Below are 17938 nucleotides of genomic sequence, written 5' to 3' on the forward strand. Positions count from 1 at the left end.
GACTTCCTCAAATCCTGCCCTGAAATGAGATCCATACTTCATGAAATCCTCCCCACTCCACCAAGAGTGTCTTTCCGCCGTTCACCTAACCTTCGTAACCTCTTGGTTCATCCCTATGAAATTCCCAAACCACCTTCCCTACCCCCCGGCTCCTACCCTTGTAACCGCCCTCGGTGTAAGACCTGTCCCATGCACCCTCCCACCACCACCTACTCCAGTCCTGTAACCCGGACGTTGTACACAATCAAATGCAGAGCCACTTGTGGAAGCACCCACGTGATTTACCAACTGACATGCCTACACTGTGAAGCGTTCTATGTGGGTATGACCAGCAACAAACTGTCCATTCGCATGAACGGACACAGGCAGACAGTGTTTGTTGGTAATGAGGATCACCCTGTGGCTAAACATGCCTTGGTGCACGGCCAGCACATCTTGGCACAGTGTTACACCGTCCGGGTTATCTGGATACTTCCCACTAACACCAACCTATCAGAACTCCAGAGATGGGAACTTACCCTTCAGTATATCCTCTCTTCCCATTACCCACCAGGCCTCAACTTCCACTAATTTCAAGATGCCGACCCTCGTACCTCACCTGTCATTCAACAACATCTTTGCCTCTGTACTTCCGCCTCGACTGACATCTCTGGCCAAACTCTTTGCCTTTACAAATGTCTGCTTGTGTCTGTATATGTGCGGATGGATGTGTGTGTGTGTGTGTGTGTGTGTGTGTGTGTGTGTGTGTGTGTGCGCCTGTCCTTTTTTCCCCCTAAGGTAAGTATTTCTGCTCCCGGGACTGGAATGACTCCTTACCCTCTCCCCTAAAACCCACATCCTTTCGTCTTTCCCTCTCCTTCCCTCTTTCCTGATGAAGCAAACGTGGGTTGCGAAAGCTTGAATTTTGTGTGTGTGTTTGTGTTTGTTTGTGTGTCTATCAACATACCAACGCTTCCGTTTGGTAAGTTACATCATCTTTGTTTTTATATATATAAAAGAGGGAAACATACCACATGGGAAAAATATATATCTAAAAACAACGATGCTGTAACTTACCAAACGAAAGCATTGGTATGTTGATAGGAGACAATAAAAAACACACAAACACGCACACAAATTTCAAGCTTTCGCAACCCAAGGTTGCTTCATCAGGAAAGAGGGAAGGAGAGGGAAAGACGAAAGGATGTTGGTTTTAAAGGAGAGGGTAAGGTGTCATTCCAATCCCAGGAGTGGAAAGACTTACCTTATGGGGGAAAAAAGGACAGGTATACACTCACGCACGCATGCACGCGCACGCACACGCACACGCACACGCACACGCACACACACACACACACACACATATCCATCCGCACATATACAGACACAGGCAGACGTATGACTCCTTACCCTCTCCCTTAAATCCCACATCCTTTCGTCTTTCCCTCTGGGTTGCGAAAGCTTGAAACACACACACACACACACGCACACACACACACACACGCACACACACACACACACACACACACACACACAAAGGCCTTAATGGCTGAAAGCTATAATTGTGTGAATCTTTTATTGTGCCTATCGTGACTCAGCATCTCCGCTACATGGTGAGCAGCAAATCAGCAACTTTCCTTCTCTAATAAGTTACAAATTAAAATGTCATGCCTGATGCTGAGGTTTGGCTGCATGAATAGCGAAATGTTCACAATAATTTTTTTTCCTTCATTGTTTTGTGAGGGGTGTCAGCGAGGGAAAGATCTGTATAGTTTTGAAATTATGTGTAAAGTTTATTGGGAGTCTCTCAGAGCTCTCATTCTCAAATACTGGATACTTCTAGTTGCATACCAGCACACTGTCTTATGCAGCCTCAAGACAAACACACCTCTTCTAACTGCAGCACTTGTTCTTATTGGTTTAAACTTTTAACATAAGATGAATAGATTATGACAGTATTTTAAATTTTTAAATTTGGTCATTAAACAAAATTTTGAAAAATAAATTTTTCTTGCCACTGGAAGCTGTCAGATAATTGCAACTGGTACTGTGCCCCACGTTCCGGGGTAATCACTTAGTTTTACAGAAGGTAGTTCATAACTTCTTCATAAATCAACAGACAGTGGACAACATAATGAAATATTTCACACTGGTAGGACAATTATTACCATAATACAAAGTTGTACAAAAACATTTGAGATGAATCCAGAATAGCTAAAAGTAAAATTTATGCCATTATTCATTAACTGGATCACTGATACACTGTACCACCTAGGAGGAGGAAACAACCTTTTTCTCTCTAACACAACACTCACTGCATAAGACAGAGCTTATCTGATTACTCTCACTATGGAAGCTGATGAAGTTTATTATCTATTTCTTCTAATCAAAACAGTTATATCCATGCATAATGCTGCATCAAGATTTTCAAACACACATCCTTTTTAAGAAACAACAGGTGCACCACATAATGTTCAAGCCCAGGTTTTTTATTTAATAATTGGCAGTGAAGGCAACTATAAGAGTGAGAATAAGAGCAAAATGCAAATATTAGAGCCCAAATCTTTACAGCTATCCCTGTGTGACTGACATAAGAAATCAACAAGTTTATATGTTCTACAGGCCCATCCATGGCTTTATCTACAACACCACATATTTATCTACATTCTTACTCTGCTAACCAATGTGAAGTGCATGACAGAAGGTACTTCTCATGAACCATAAACAAGGATTTCTTCCTGTTCCATTCAAGTACAGTGTAAATGAAGAATACTGTTTTAAATGTCTCTATGCATGCTGCAATTATTCTAATATTGCCTTCATGTTCCATATGGATACAATATTTAGGAGGCTGTAGTTCACTGCTCACTTAAACATAGTTTCATAGTGTTTATCTTCAACCATTGGTCAGTTTAGATTTTTCAACATATCAATGATACTCTCCCATGGGCCATAAAAACCTGTGATCATGTGGGCTGTCCTCCTTTGCATAATTTCAATATCCCCCGTTAGTTCTATACGATATGGATTCCATATCCTCGAGCAATATTCTAGGATAGGGCGATGAGTGTTTTATAACAGATTTTTTTGTTGACTGACTGTATTTTCGTAATATCCTACCAATGAAATAGACTGCCACCTGCTCTATCACAACTGATCCTATGTGATTTTTCCATTTACTATACCCACAAATAGTTACAGCCAGGTATTTCTAGGAATTGATTCATTCCAACTGCAACTCATTTATATTTCAGATATGGACTACTATGTTTCTGTGTTTTGTGAAGTACCCAGTTTTACATTTCAGGACAGTCTGAGGTTACTACTGTCTGCTAGTACAACGAGATACAGCATGAAGAGCAAGGGTTCTAATACATTTAACAGGGCATGCCTTCAATTACTTCTACATTCGGTAATGACTCTCCATTCAAGGTAACATGTTAAGTCCAATCTGCCAAGAAAGTCACAATTCAATGTCAAATTTTGTTTAATATTCCAGACATTTTCATTTGGTTGATGTGGCATCGTGGCAATTGCTTTTTGTAAGTCAAGAAATACCGCATTCATATGACTGCCTTGATTCTTGCATTACTTCCACCAGTGGACATTGTGATGGAGGCAAATGAGGTGGGTTAGCTATTGCCGTTGAATAATGCAGACAGCTGCCAGGGGGCACACAAGACACATTCTATGGGCATATCATCTGATGGAAGTGTTTACCTGTCAGTGGTAGTATGCCAGGCAGGGCAGTTCTAATGCTAAGTTCAACTACCGCAGGCCTCGCCTTACGTCTTGTGTCATTTCTGTGCATTCTGTCATCAGCCATCCACACATGCTTCGTGATGCATTTATCCCTGAGCACGGTTTTGGACTTTCTGCTTCTCGCAGATTGACTCGCACAGCTGGGAGGGGGGTTTCACACATCAACTTGCTTGCTGCATACTTGCAGATGCTGTAGGTAGAGTTTCTTTAAATTTCTTGGTACTCAACACACCCTTCGTGCTTTACCAATTCAACTGCTTGCATTTTGGGATCTCCTCTGTGCCGGGAATTTATCAATGATATTTGAAACAGTTGATTCAGGACACTCCTCGTCATGTAAACTGTTTTGATGACATCTGGGTGACAGGTTCTACACAAGAGAAGCATTTACCAAACCTAAAGTCAGTTATCCAGTGCCTTCTGGAGAATGGCCTCTGTTCCAAGCTGAAAAAGTGCAGTTTTTTCCTCCACAAGGATGCATTTTTTGGGACATGTGCTGAGCAAAGGTGGCCTCATCCCTACGGATGACGATGTCAAAGCCATCAGCAACATGCCAGTGTCCCGGAACCTGAAGATGCTCCAGTCTTTTTTATGCAAGAGTTCATATTATGTTAAGTTCATTCCCCAGACCATTCACATCTGCCATCCTCTTAATCGCTTTCTCTAAAAGGGCACTGAGTTTCTCTGATCTGTGGAGTGTCAACAGACTTTTCAGTCCCTCAAGCAGTATTTGTGCTTTTCTCCCAGTTTGGCTTATTTCACACTGGGTAAACCTTTACCCCTGGGCTGTTACATGCTAGTATGGCATTTGCACAACTCTGTCCCTTCAGAAATGAGATGGCACTGAGCAGCACATCACTCGCACATCAAAGACTTTTCCACAGACCAGCTTAATTATTCTCAGATGAAAAAGGAGGCATTAGCTATCATATTTGGAATTAACAAGTTTCACGTTTACTTGTAGGGGGTGAAGTTCCTACTGGTCACCAACCACATGCCACTGATTTCCTTATCAGTTCTTGTTCTGAGCTGCCAGACAGTACTGCCCACCAGTTGCAGAGATAGGCACTTTTTCTCAGTAATTATTCTTATGATATATGTTACTGATTCATCTCCCAGACCACAAATGCGGATGCGCTTCTGCGGCTTCGGTGGGGCTTGCTCCAGAGTTCAATCAGCAGGAGGCTCTAGTGTTCATCTTGGATGATAGCTGGTAGCAAACCTTGTTGGATTTTCCATTACAGCAAGAGAGGTTGTGACTCGCCGCAGCGGATGACCCACTATTCTGAAAAACCATTACGGCTATGCGGTTGGGTTTCGAGGTCAGGTCTCCTACATGAGTGAGTGCACGATGTCCAGCTGGTCCTTCTGCTTGGCACAGAGGAGCAAAGCTGTTGGGTGGTCATTCCCTCAGCATTGCATCCTTGTATACTCCAGCTACTGCATGCTTCTCACTGCGGTATGAAGGCTTTAGCGTAGCATCATGTATACTTGCCAGCAATCAACTGTGACATCAAACATCTAGTGTGGGCTTATAGGGCCTGCGAGCAGAACTAGGCTGCACTGCCAAGCCAGATTTCCCCTTGGCCAATCCTGGACCACACGTCCATGTCGATTCCGCTGTTTGGTATTTGGGCAGCATAAGGTTGTTGTTGGTCAATGCCTTGTACAATTCCCAGAATGGCCCCAAGTTGTTCTCCACACTATAGACTGCTATTGTTTGAGTGTTATTGGTCAGTATTGCTACTGAGGGATCTCCCATGACCCTCATGTCTGCTAATGGCTGGCAGTTTGTGTCAGAGGAGTATGAAGAGTTTTGCATTTGAAATTGCATCCAGCATTTGAGGACTGTCCTGTTTCACTCGGCTTCTAACTTGGAGGTGGAGTGCTTAATGTGTACGTTCAAGACCCAAATGAAGAAGTCCATTTCTGCCTCTTCCTACGACAATGTGTTGTCAAGTTTTCTGGCTATGAACTCAATGACACTATTCAAGAGGCGCAATGCAGTGAAACGGTTGCATGGGCACCACCCATGGGGTCTCCTGGATTTGTTGCAACCTGAGTCACATACCTCGGTCCACTGTGGCCCCGCTGCATTTTCCTCCTGAGACTGCCATTTGGGGCTGGTCTTTTAGCAGGCAGCAAGGGTGGCTGCTGGATGTCATGATCGACCATAAAGATCAGCAGTTGTTTGTGGTGGATATCAGTTGGGAGCAGTAACCCATTAAGGCTGTTGGGCCATCACTGCTACACTCTCCCAGTCACCTGGCAGGGGCTTTCACAATATTTTTCCGAGGGCAGGCTCCCACTTGCTGTGTCGTGCTTCCACATTGTGGTCCTCCTTCACCCTCGGCAATCCTCCGCTTCACCTGCAACCTTCGACCCTGGTGACGCTTCATACCTTGTTTACCGATGCGGAGTCCATGGATTCTGACCTGCCCTCCATCACACCCCTTGCCTCCTCTCCCTTCTAGCCGGGAGATGTGGCCTGGCTCCAACCACTGCCAGTGGACAAGCTGCAGCCTCAGCCTCTGCACCTTTTCACACCTCTTGTGGAGCCATCATTGTTGGCATTGTTTCCTTCAGAGGTCGGTACGTTACTGGTGTCTCCAACGCTCTCTCCAGTTTAGTGCTTGAGTTTAAGGCCCAACCCTGGTAATTTTAGGCCTTATGTGGCCTTCTCAAGGAAAGGGATTTAGTATCCCTGCCAGCAGACATAGCAATAAGAGGCAGTTGAGCTGCCATGGGGGACACGTGACGCATCGTATGGGAAGACCACCAATCAAATTGTTTACCAGTTGGTGGCAGTAAGCTGGGTGGGGCAGTTCTAACACCGAGTTCAACTGTCGTGCACATCGTGCCATTTCTGTGTATTCAGTCATCAGCCACCCATGCCTGCCATACAGGTATGCTATTCTTATGCCTGAACACAGCTCTAAGCAGTTTCAGATTTTCTGCTTCCCATAGATTGACTCGCGTGCAGATTTTATTCCTCTGGTGGGGTGCTGGTCCCTAGCTTGTTGTCAACCCACCGTGTGCCTGTACCGTACCTTGTGTGAACACTGTTGTTTAGCAGTGTTGTCATGCCTGTGAAGATACTGAACTTGGCTTTCAAGATGTCATGTCAGAAAAGTGTGTTGCAAGACCAGTGTTCACAGAATCTCACTTGATTGGAATACAGGAGACCGTTCTGACCAAAATACCTCATTATGATTGTGCTTAGAATGTGTTCTAAGATTCTACAATACATGAATGTCAATATTAGTCTTATGGATCACATCTGCTAACCTTCTTGTAGACGGGTGTGACCTGTGCTTTTTTCCAAATACAGGATGCAGTTTTTGTTAGATGGATCAATCGCATATTATAGTTATAAGAGGGTTTCACTTAGCTGCAAATTCTGTGTGAAATGAAATAAGGATTACACCAGGAATTGAGTCTTTTTCAACTTTATTAACTTCTGCTGTTATCTCAATGCCACTGACAGTAATATCAAAATCTCTCATCTTTACTGCCCTCAGTTTTAGTTCCTGTATCCTTCATGTGTGTCTGGACACTAATTTTGGTACCACTGACAGATTTTAAATAGTCCAGAATTTCTTTGGGTTTGGTACAGTCTTCCATTAAGATCCTGGTACAATGCTCAACCTTTTGACAGAAATACATATTTTGTTTAACATAATTCTACCTACAGCTCAGTGCCTTGTTTTCCATTTACTGTGCAGAATTGTTTTGACCACAGAAGCTTTTCTGGTATAGCAGCTTGTTGAATGTTTGTCAGGTTTGCAGCCAGACCCTAAAAAAGCAAACTGACATACTATTTTGGCATTCAACTTGGCAGTCAACCTCAGATGCAATGCTGAACTGTTGAAAAGCCAGAGCCATTGCCCACTGTGTGTGTGCCAGAAGCTGTCAGTGCTCTTCCCTCACAGAGTGCACATGCAGTGCCACTTGTGATGAATGATGGGAGGGGAGATATATAACAATTGAAACAACTGCCAGATCTGCTTTTGATGTAATATCTGTTAAATGGGGTGGTTCCACTTTTGCTTAAAGGAAACTCATGGTCTCAGTTAATGAGATTACCTCTTAATGTAATCTCTACTGTTTCCTTTAGGACACTACTCCAATACCACTGACGCACCAGCAGCTGCTAATGTGTCAGCACATTTCCTACAGTGACCCTCAATTGAACAGTGCTCAAGTAGTATAGGTTTCCTGTTTTGTTGAAATCTTGTGTGGCAACAGTGTTCTGTGCATCTATCATGGACCATACGAACTGCATGGCCTACATCGAGCTTTTCACCCAGAACATGGAATTTTGTATTTGACAGGCTTCCTTTATCCAAAGTCATCCAGCCATCCAGTGCTCTGGTCTTGACAAGTAGATTGAATGAAGTGCTGATGTTAACTCTTTTCAAAATTCTCCCAATTTTAGAGGACACACTCCAAGCACAAGGAAGGAAATTAACTGTTTTACATCCATCTTCCTGTGCTTTTCGGAATAATCCGAACTTCACAGGTGTCTCACTGCCATCTTCAATGCTGACAACTTGCCAGAAGATATTCCTTATGTCACTGCTGGAAACAGAAAACATAAATATGGAGCTAGCTCCAGAGACGGATCACAACAACGAAGAGGGCACCAAACAGCAGGCATAAACACAGAGCTGATTACAGAAGTTGCTGATGACATTTATGGAGGGTGACTCCAAGCTGGCAATAGTTACTGTACTATCAGAACACAGCCGATATTCACATGCCATGCTAGTGACACCATATGACCTGAGCAGTTAGGCTAGTACAGGACTGTATACAAGGTTTGCCAGAATCAGCTACAGGCACTCCATGTTTGGTACTCACCATGCTCCATCTTTCTCAAGTTTCCTGCACACTCATTTACTTCTTTGTGATGTGGACTCCGCTTGCAGATTAATCTACGAGAAATTGCTTACAGATTAATCTTTGGGCTAATGAACAACATTGGACTCTGCTTATGGACAAACTGTCTAACTTACAAGTGAATGCTGCCTATTGACTCTGCTCCGGCTCACTGCCAGAAACTGTATGCAATTGTACTGTGTACCATGGCCAGTGTGCAACACATACTCGCTGAAATAGAGAAAAACTGAACACCTAAAGTCTACCTACTCTGATTAGTGGATTTTCACATTACGGCATTTGGACCATCACTAAAAGTACAGGAAAATGGATGTAGAACAGTTTCTTTCTTTAAACAATGGAAAATCCAGGATGGAATGTAACAATATTATGGAAACGACAGTTGCTACTCACCATATAGCAGAGATGGTGAGTTGCAGATAGGAATGGCAGCCTCGCTTCAGCTGCCAGAGACTGTGATCATGTAGCGTGAATTGCATTTCCGTGTGTGTGTGTGTGTGTGTGTGTGTGTGTGTGTGTGTGTGTGTGAGAGAGAGAGAGAGAGAGAGAGAGAGAGAGAGAGAGAGAGTCTTTTTGACAAAGGCCTTGTTCGCCCCCCCCCCCCCCCCCCCCCCCCCCCCCCCCGCGATTGAGCATCTTTGCTGTATGGTGAATAGCAACTATCCTTTTCATTATATAGTTGCCTTCCTTACTTATACTGAGTGTGTGTCCTCAAAAAGTGGGAGAATTTTAAGATGACCTTGTTCTGTCAACTACCAAAGATCAGTGAGCTATTAGGCTCTGTTGAGGATGATTTGGGACTAAATGAGCCTGGCATGGACAGATTTCTTTTTCAAGTGAGAAAGCTTATGGCCTATGATAGTTGTACAGAACACTGTCACCACAGAAAATCTCAACAACAAGAAAAGTCTGTATTGACTGAGCACTGTTTCACAAAGGAGCACAGTACGAATGCTAAAACATTATATCAGTTTGATTTTTAGGATCTTGCTGCAAACCTGAAAAACATATCAGTCACTGTTTCATTAGAATTTTTTGTTTTCCAGAGACTGTATGCCATGGAGAGCTCTACCACCACGAACTGTTCTTCCAGGTGCACATCTATCCAGTGCTTGGTCAGCTATCCTAAATTTGAACCAAAGTTCCTCAACAGGTTCCTAGCCTTAGCCTTGCTTTTGTGTCCATTTGCACTACAACTACCATAGAAATTTTTGTGCCTGCTGTTCCAGGCCTTTTTAAGTTATGTTCAATTCCCAGATTCATGCAACATACTTTAACATGTACAAAGGGATGTGCAACACACTTCATATAGATACACAGCTGAAATGTGCTTTATGACCACTTGTTTATACTGGGTGTGTATGGAGAAAAAAGATTTCCCCCAGAATTTCTGGTTAAAAATACACTTTTTCCCAGGTGAAAATACACCATACATTTTTTTCTGTGCTAAGTGACAATATACTTTCCCTCAAAGCTGTAAAACTTGTCAATCCCTCAAATGGTGAAGGTTTTATACGCCCGCATAGAACTTCCTGGTGCTATAAGAAATGAAACCCAGCAAAAAAACAACGTGTTTTGGAAAGATCTTTGATGCATGGCAACATCTACATTGCACGTTTTTGAATTGCGAAAGTATATATAGGAACCCTACCAAATACAGCGACAGGACTTCCACGAAATACAGCATGGCCCTTCTGAAGCAATGAAATCAAGATTGCGATGCCCTTTTGTCAGCGAGTCATAGCTCAAGTCGCGTTATCTCGCCAGTCAATGACAGCAGATATTCAGAGCATAAGACACATGATGCAGTAAGTCAATAGCAACATCACTCTCAAGTAGCACAAACACACAAATAGGAGAAGTTAATGGTTTAAATTAATATATACAGACCATAGCTACAAGAAAAGCTATGCTTTTCGCACACAATATTGGTCGTCAAAAATTTTTTCCCATGAGGGTGCATTTAGGCAGGGTCCTAAGAAGACAGCTTAAATTGTAGCAGCTGAATATTTCTGACAAGCACAATTATAAATTTCATTGTTGTGCACTGAACATTTCATGGGTTACTTGGATGAACGCATGTTACATCAAGCACTTCGACCTTTACATAGAGAAATAAATTAATGTGCAATTTCTCAAGAAGTCATGTCTCACCTCTCTCTCTCTATCTCTCTCTTTTTTTTTTTTGCCATTACTACTGCAAAATTTGTAATCCATGAAAGAACTAAAATAAATATGAAAAACTAATCTTGCAACTTGGTCTTTTTTAGCGTGTTCTACTTTTTAAGATATATCAAACACAAATGTGCCAGTAAAATATTAAACAATGACATAAACGATTGCTCTTCTGGAATGAACACTTTTCTAGTGACTGGCCCTCAGCATTAAGTTTTGAATGAGAGTCTAACACTCTGTGATTTCAGAAATTCACTGCACATTCTAACATGTAAATAATTCATCTTGCATAAACAGAAAGTTAATTTGAAAATAACGGTTCTCAAACCACGATTCACAGTATTTTACCGTGACCTGTTAGAATATAAACTGTTGTGACGTTACCTCATTGAAACGAGGTCCACGAGAAAAACAGTGAAAGCAGTTTGTTGTCATGAAGTACTGCACAATCTTTGAAACATTTTGCTGCTGGTAGATGCTTGTGTGTACACTGTTTTGTTATTGTAAATGGCACGTTTTCTTTGCAACTGAAATTTTATTTAGGTGTTATTCTCTCATTATACTGCAGCAGCAGGCAAAATTAGAATTCTTTGTTTGAGTTATTCTGTTCTTACCAGTCAAAATTAAAAAAATCTGACTGAAAATTAAAATAATGAAAAATTCTGGGTTTTTCCCGAGTTTATCCTGGATGAAAAAATTCTGGGTTTTTCCCAGACTTCCCAGTTGTCCAGGGATTATACACCCTGTTATATCCAGCAAGGGAAAGCACCACTTATCTTTTTCAATCTGGTTTGTGGCAGGGTTGTGGTGGGTACAAATTGGACTGCACCCAGAGTTCTTTCCACTGTAGTACAGAGATTGGCATTTGTAGCTGATTCACCATTAACATAATTGCAACAAGGCATTCCAATGGCATCACAAGGTTATTATGATTCTTATGTGTGACTTCGCACATGTGCTATTTTGTGTGTGTGTGGGGGGGGGGGGGGGGGGGACTGTATACACAAAATGCAAAATGGAAAGGGCTGTATACTTGTGCAGCATCTATTACCTACGATCCTCATTTTGAGAGTTTCAAACAGTAACCAGAGTATAACACAATATATCTCAAACTAATTTTACATGACTGCTTACTTTGAAACCATATTTGGCCATAATTTTGGCTGCAACGGAACCTCCAAATGACAATCCATATTTTTCACCAGAAACTTGTGGTAACTTTTGTCCATCTGCCCCAGGAGGTGCAGCAGGAGCTGGGCTTGGTTCCTGAAGAGAGGGAGGAGGAGCAATGGCAACACCTCCCACGCGTGGTGTGGTTGGCTTCTCCTCTTCTTCTTCATCACTGTCTCTGCGGCCAGCAAAACCAGTCGTCTGCTTTGATCTCCTCTCATCAGAATTATCATACCTGTAAAAAATGAACAGAACTCAGTTGCAAACACATGCATTGTCAAACATTTTCCTTAATCTGGTGAATAACTTAATAGCTGCCATCCATAAACACATCAAATGGCAAGAGGTAGGTTAAGTTTAATAAGTAAAGAACAACAGAAATTTAGGCCATCTTCTCCTACTCCCCATATCTTTATCTGAAAGAACCCCTGCCCCCAATGTAAATATGTGCTACCAAAACTTGTAATTCTTTGCTAAGCAATCCTTTTCAATTCTTCAAAATTTGATGGCAAATTGCTTAAAGTTTAACAAGATCACTGATTTCATAGAATGAGTTTTCTAGAGTGTCAGGCTGAATATCCATCACATTAATTTGTACATTATTCAGTATGTCCTCAATATCACGAGTTAAGAGTTTGCTAAAACCTACAGTTTACCAGAAACCATCATGAAGTCACACACATCTCTCACTGAACTGATTTTGTAGCAGCATTAAAATGCATTTCATTTTATCATTTTTCTAATGAAAATTTACCCCAGCTTCCTAGACAGTTTTTCACAATTTGAGAAATGGTCCAATGTTTTCTTATCAATATGTTTCATAAAGAGCTTGTTTTCTGTTTGGAAGGCCTTTACATCTGTGTGCATATAAGATATTAATTTGTTTTTCCTTTAACCCTCATATTCAGCATATTTAACTCATTAGTTAAATCTGTCAAAAATCCAAGTTCTATTAACCACTGAAGATCTTTAAGCTCTGGAACACATTTGCCTTTTTCTATCACAAATATGACGACTCCAAATGATTAGCCCTTTATTTATAAAATAGTCATGGGCCATAAGGAGAAGACGTGTGGGTCTGCGGCTTGCTGTCTGCAGCTCTAGAGACTTTCTGAATAAGTCATATGTTAGCATTAGAGAACATAAAGTTTGACTGACTGGGAAGCACTTCAATACAAACCACTCTCTCTGCACAGGCACACACCATCAGTTCACTCACAGATGGCACAACACATGGTAGAATGAAGACAGCACCACATTAGGGAAATAGATATGTCCATGTGTAAGCCAAATGTCAATGTCAGTGATCAACATAGTCTAACTCAGTGTCCAGAAAACAGCCAAATATTTCAAGTGTTCCAGGGCAGTCCTTAAATCTGCCAAAGTTGTTTACCAACATGAACTGGTGCTGATAGATGTATGACTCCACACTGCACCTAGCAACCTTACTGGATATATGCATAATTGTTTTGACTGATCCATGGATCTGTCTGGCAGGATTACAACAGTAAATGCACAAAACTACTTGTAGAAAATGTAGATGACAGACAGAGAGTTGCTAGGAAAATCCTAAGGAAATGAAATAAAATATGAATTTGTAACTGTTGCTCATCAGTCTGGTGCCGTTACCAGGTAGGATAGACTTGGTCATATGAATAAGAGTTTGTTTAGTTGCAGAGTCAATTAGTAAGAGTGAGAACATAATGAACACAGGTGCTACAAGAGAGGCATTTTGTTCCACACAGAGGTTTGTTTACAGATAAAATATCAAGAACTCATATTTCAAGAAAAGTCCAGCAACTTCCCTTCCACACACATGCAAAATGACGATGCTGGTAAATCACAGCAATTCTAACTCATATGTATCAGTATCAGTTGTCGTTCTTCCTTCATATGTAGCAACTGTTATTCTTTGATAAACATCAACATGGTTATGCATATATTAAAATAGCAACAGGAGACTAATAGCAGCTATTTAATGAAACTGGAGCAGTACTTCAAAAACAGAAGTATTTTATTGATCATTTATTTAATTTTTTGTTGTTTACAGAAATTTGAGGATTGACTGAAATGTAATGCCTCTGCCTTCATTAATTGGGTTTGGATGGGAATATTTTAATAAATCAAATTCAGAAATAATCCTTAGGATTTGATCTTTAAAACCAATAATCATTTTTCCACATAATCACCAGCCAATTGGATACATTTCTGCCAACGATGAACAAATTTCTGAAGCTGTCACGGAAGAAGTCGACACTCTGTTTCTGCAACCACAGTCTCACTGTTCTCTCAATGTCTTCATCAGAAGTATAATGATGTTCCTGCAAATCGTCTTCCATTATCAGGAACAGATGGCAGTCAGACGGTGCTAAATCTGGACTGTATGGAGGATGCCGTATGGTGGTAAGATTCAGTCTCTGAAGTTCTGCTGTGGTGGCATGCGAAGTGTGTGGTTTGGCGTTGTCATGCTGCAGGAAAACATTTCCCTTTCCCTTATGTACCCTTGTTAGCCATCATTTCAGACTTCGTAGTGTTGTGACGTAATGCTCTGAATTTATTGTTGTTACACGATCGAGGAAATCAACATGGATAACACCATCTGCATTCCAGAACACTGTGGCCATGATTTTTCCAGCTGAGGGCTACGTCTTGAACTTCTTTTTCTGGGGCAAGTCTTTGTGTCAATATCCCATAGACTGACATTTCATCTCTGGGTCATAATGGTGTACCCATGTTTCGTCTCCTGTCACAACTGAATGGAGAAAGGCATCATCTTCATTCTTATAATGCGAGAGGAGTTCCTGGCAAATTTCAAGTCTGTGCACTTTCATTTCAGGGGTCAGCATCTGGGGTACCCATCATGCACAGGTCTTCCGATAGCCAAGCAAAGCAATAATGTGATCCACACGTTCTTGTGAAATGCTGACTGTGCTTGCAATTTCTTTCTGAGTGATGTGACGATCGTCCTGAATTGATCTGTCAACATTTTGCTTGTGAAACTCAGTGGTTGCTGTCACAGGACGTCCAACTCCTTGTTTGTCATGCAGGTCAGATGTTCCCGTCTCAACATCTTTAAACTTACTGGATCTGTGCTAAGTAGGGGGGGGGGGGGGGGGGGGAGAATTCTCCATATTGAAGAATGCCTCTTCCATGCAACACATGAAAAGGGGGACTTATGACAGGAACCTGCTGATCCAAAAGAAGTCTTCCCGATTTGTTTGTAGGTCTAGCCCTCAAAGGTGAAGTGGTTATGGGGAAGGGGGAAGCTGGTTAGGGTGACAATAAATGAGGTTTTCAAAAGGTTTTCAGGAAGCTGTTGGGAGGGGTAGTGTTCTAGGACTGTGAGGATAAGGGATGTTAGTGCAAAGCAAGGTCACAAAGATTTTCCAGGTGGGAAGGGAGGGGGGGATGAATTTGATACATTCCAAGAAGTGGTTGGTATCTTTTATGTAATATGGGAAGCTCTGTATGATGAGTTGGAGATGAAGATCAACCAGGCCTGAGATCTGTTCTGTGGGAGCTTTACAGTCATCTACTATGGGGTGGCTGGAGATGGTTGGTTTTCTGTATTTTGTGACGTATTTATACACAATTTGGATGCATAGATCAGAAAGGATAAGGAGTTCTATTGAAGCAGCTGTGAATCCTTGTCAGGAACCAACAGTTTTACAGACTTTCTGTACTGCAGTCTGGTTGGAGGGAATGGAGTCATGAGGAACACTTTTATATGTCGAAGTGCCCAAGGGCTGACGATACAACTCTGTAACATACATCTCATGGTCAAGTATAAAAGTAGCGGAGACTTTATCTGCAGGAAAAACGATGATAGTGTGTGTGCTTTCAGTTCATGGGTAGTTCGAGACACAGTTTGTGTAAGATTAGGTGTTCCGATTGCCCCCCCCCCCCCCCCCCCCCCGGAAGAACTGAGAAGCAGTGCTAGAAGGGAGGAATTCCTGGAATATTTGGATAGGATGTTTTGGGGGAGAGAAGGAGGGTCCCTTTGGGATTTGGGTTAGATCTGTTCTGGACAGGGTTCAATGGGCAATAACGTTGATTGTGGGTTAGGATTGCATGGTGAAATGTCTTTTCCGGTTGATGTTATGGGTGGATGAGAGGAAGTCTTTATCTAGGACACTGTGACTGAAATTGAATGTGGAACAGAAGGTTAGCACTTTGGCTCAAGATCAGCGATGGGTCTGAATGAGAGGTTAAGGAATGAATGAGGGCTGTAGTTGTGAGATGTTGGAGTTTCATTAGGGTTATGATTGTGCTTAGGGATGGGGGGGGGGGGGCAGATATGCCAGGATTGGGTCGGCAAGTAAGGAGCCAGGCACGTCTTGCTGGCTGGGAAGATGGTGAGCAGTTGGTGCAGTGCTAATGATGGAAGATGTGCGAGAGGAAAATGTGTGTGTGTGTGTGTGTGTGTGTGTGTGTGTGTAAGCACGTGTGTGTGCGTGTAGGCGGGAGAGAGAATTTTTGAGATATTCAACAGACTGCACGGTTTCTTTAGGTGGTATGAGGCATATTGTTCAAGTTTGTGGTTGGTTGGTTGGTTTGTGGGATTAAAGGGACCAGACTGCGATGGTCATCGGTCCCTTTTTCCAAAAAATTAAAACCGCCCAAAGAGAATAAAAAACGAACAGCAGGAAAGATGTCAGACGACACAGGACGAGAAAGACTCCAACAGAGATCAGACAAAACAAATTAAAACACACAGAGTGTGACGGTGGTTGGCCGACCATAGAGAAGAAAAAAGAGGAAAAGCCAACCACCAAGAACACATTAAAAACTCAGTTTAAAATCAGAGGCTAAAAGCCAGAATCAACACTAAAAAACAAACACTCAGATTTAACTATAAAAACCCCCTGCCCGAATAAAACGCAAAACTAAGTCCACCATGGCAGAGTCATCTAGTAAAAGGGCAGGGAGCATATCAGGCAGCGCAAATGTCTGCCTGAGCACAGTTAATAGCGGACAAGTTAATAAAATGTGCACCACCGTCAAAACCGCCCCACAGCGACAGAGAGGCGGGTCCTCACGACGCAATAAATAACTGTGAGACAGTCGGGTGTGGCCAATGCGGAGCCGACAAAGAACAACTGAATCTCTGCGAGTGGCTTGCATGGATGACTGCCACACACGCGTCGTCGCCTTGAGAGAACGGAGTTTGTTTGGCGTGGGCAGATTGCGCCATTCAGTGTCCCAAAGCGAGAGAACTTCGCGGCGGAAGACTGCCCGCGAATCAGTCTCCGGGAGGCCAATGTCCAGGGTGGGTTCACCGGTGGCCTGTTTGGCCAGGTGGTCAACACGTTCATTGCCCGGGATACCGACGTGACCGGGGGTCCACACAAAGACCACAGAGCGGCCGCAACGCGCAAGAGTATGCAGGGACTCATGGATAGCCATCACCAGACGAGAACGAGAAAAACACTGGTCGAGAGCTCGTGAACCGCTCAGGGAATCGCTACAGAGAACGAAGGACTCACCTGAGCAGGAGCGAATATACTCTAGGGCACGAAAGATGGCGACCAGCTCAGCAGTGTAAACGCTGCAGCCATCTGGCAAGGAACGTTGTTCGGAATGGTCCCCTAGAGTTAGCGCATACCCGACACGACCAGCAACCATCGAACCGTCAGTGTAAACAATTCCAGAGCCCTGATACGTGGCCAGGATGGAATAAAAGCGGCGGCGGAAGGCCTCTGGAGGGACTGAGTCCTTCGAGCCCTGTGCCAAGTCGAACCGAAGGCATGGGCGAGGAACACACCACGGGGGTGCACGCAGAGGTGCCCGGAAAGGAGGTGGAACAGGGAAAAACCCAAGCCCGGAGAGAAGCTCCTTGACGCGTACGGCGATCGGACAACCTGACCGGGGCCAACGGTCTGGCAGATGGACGACTGACTGCGGGAACAGGACACGGTAATTTGGATGCCCGGGCAAGCTAAAAACATGG

The 17938-nt window shown here is 43.0% G+C and overlaps 1 protein-coding gene across 2 annotated transcripts in view; it reads right to left on the reverse strand.

The window, feature by feature from the left end:
• Window positions 1-17938, reverse strand: part of LOC126259355 (splicing factor 45) — a 116603-nt gene that overhangs the window by 67178 nt on the left and 31487 nt on the right. For both annotated transcript variants that reach the window (XM_049956083.1, XM_049956082.1), the window contains one exon: window positions 11953-12223. In XM_049956083.1, coding sequence (XP_049812040.1) covers window positions 11953-12223 — 271 coding nt within the window. The remainder of the gene's footprint in view (window positions 1-11952; window positions 12224-17938) is intronic.

Source organism: Schistocerca nitens, chromosome 5, assembly GCF_023898315.1.
Source record: "Schistocerca nitens isolate TAMUIC-IGC-003100 chromosome 5, iqSchNite1.1, whole genome shotgun sequence".
NCBI classification, from domain to species: domain Eukaryota; kingdom Metazoa; phylum Arthropoda; class Insecta; order Orthoptera; family Acrididae; genus Schistocerca; species Schistocerca nitens.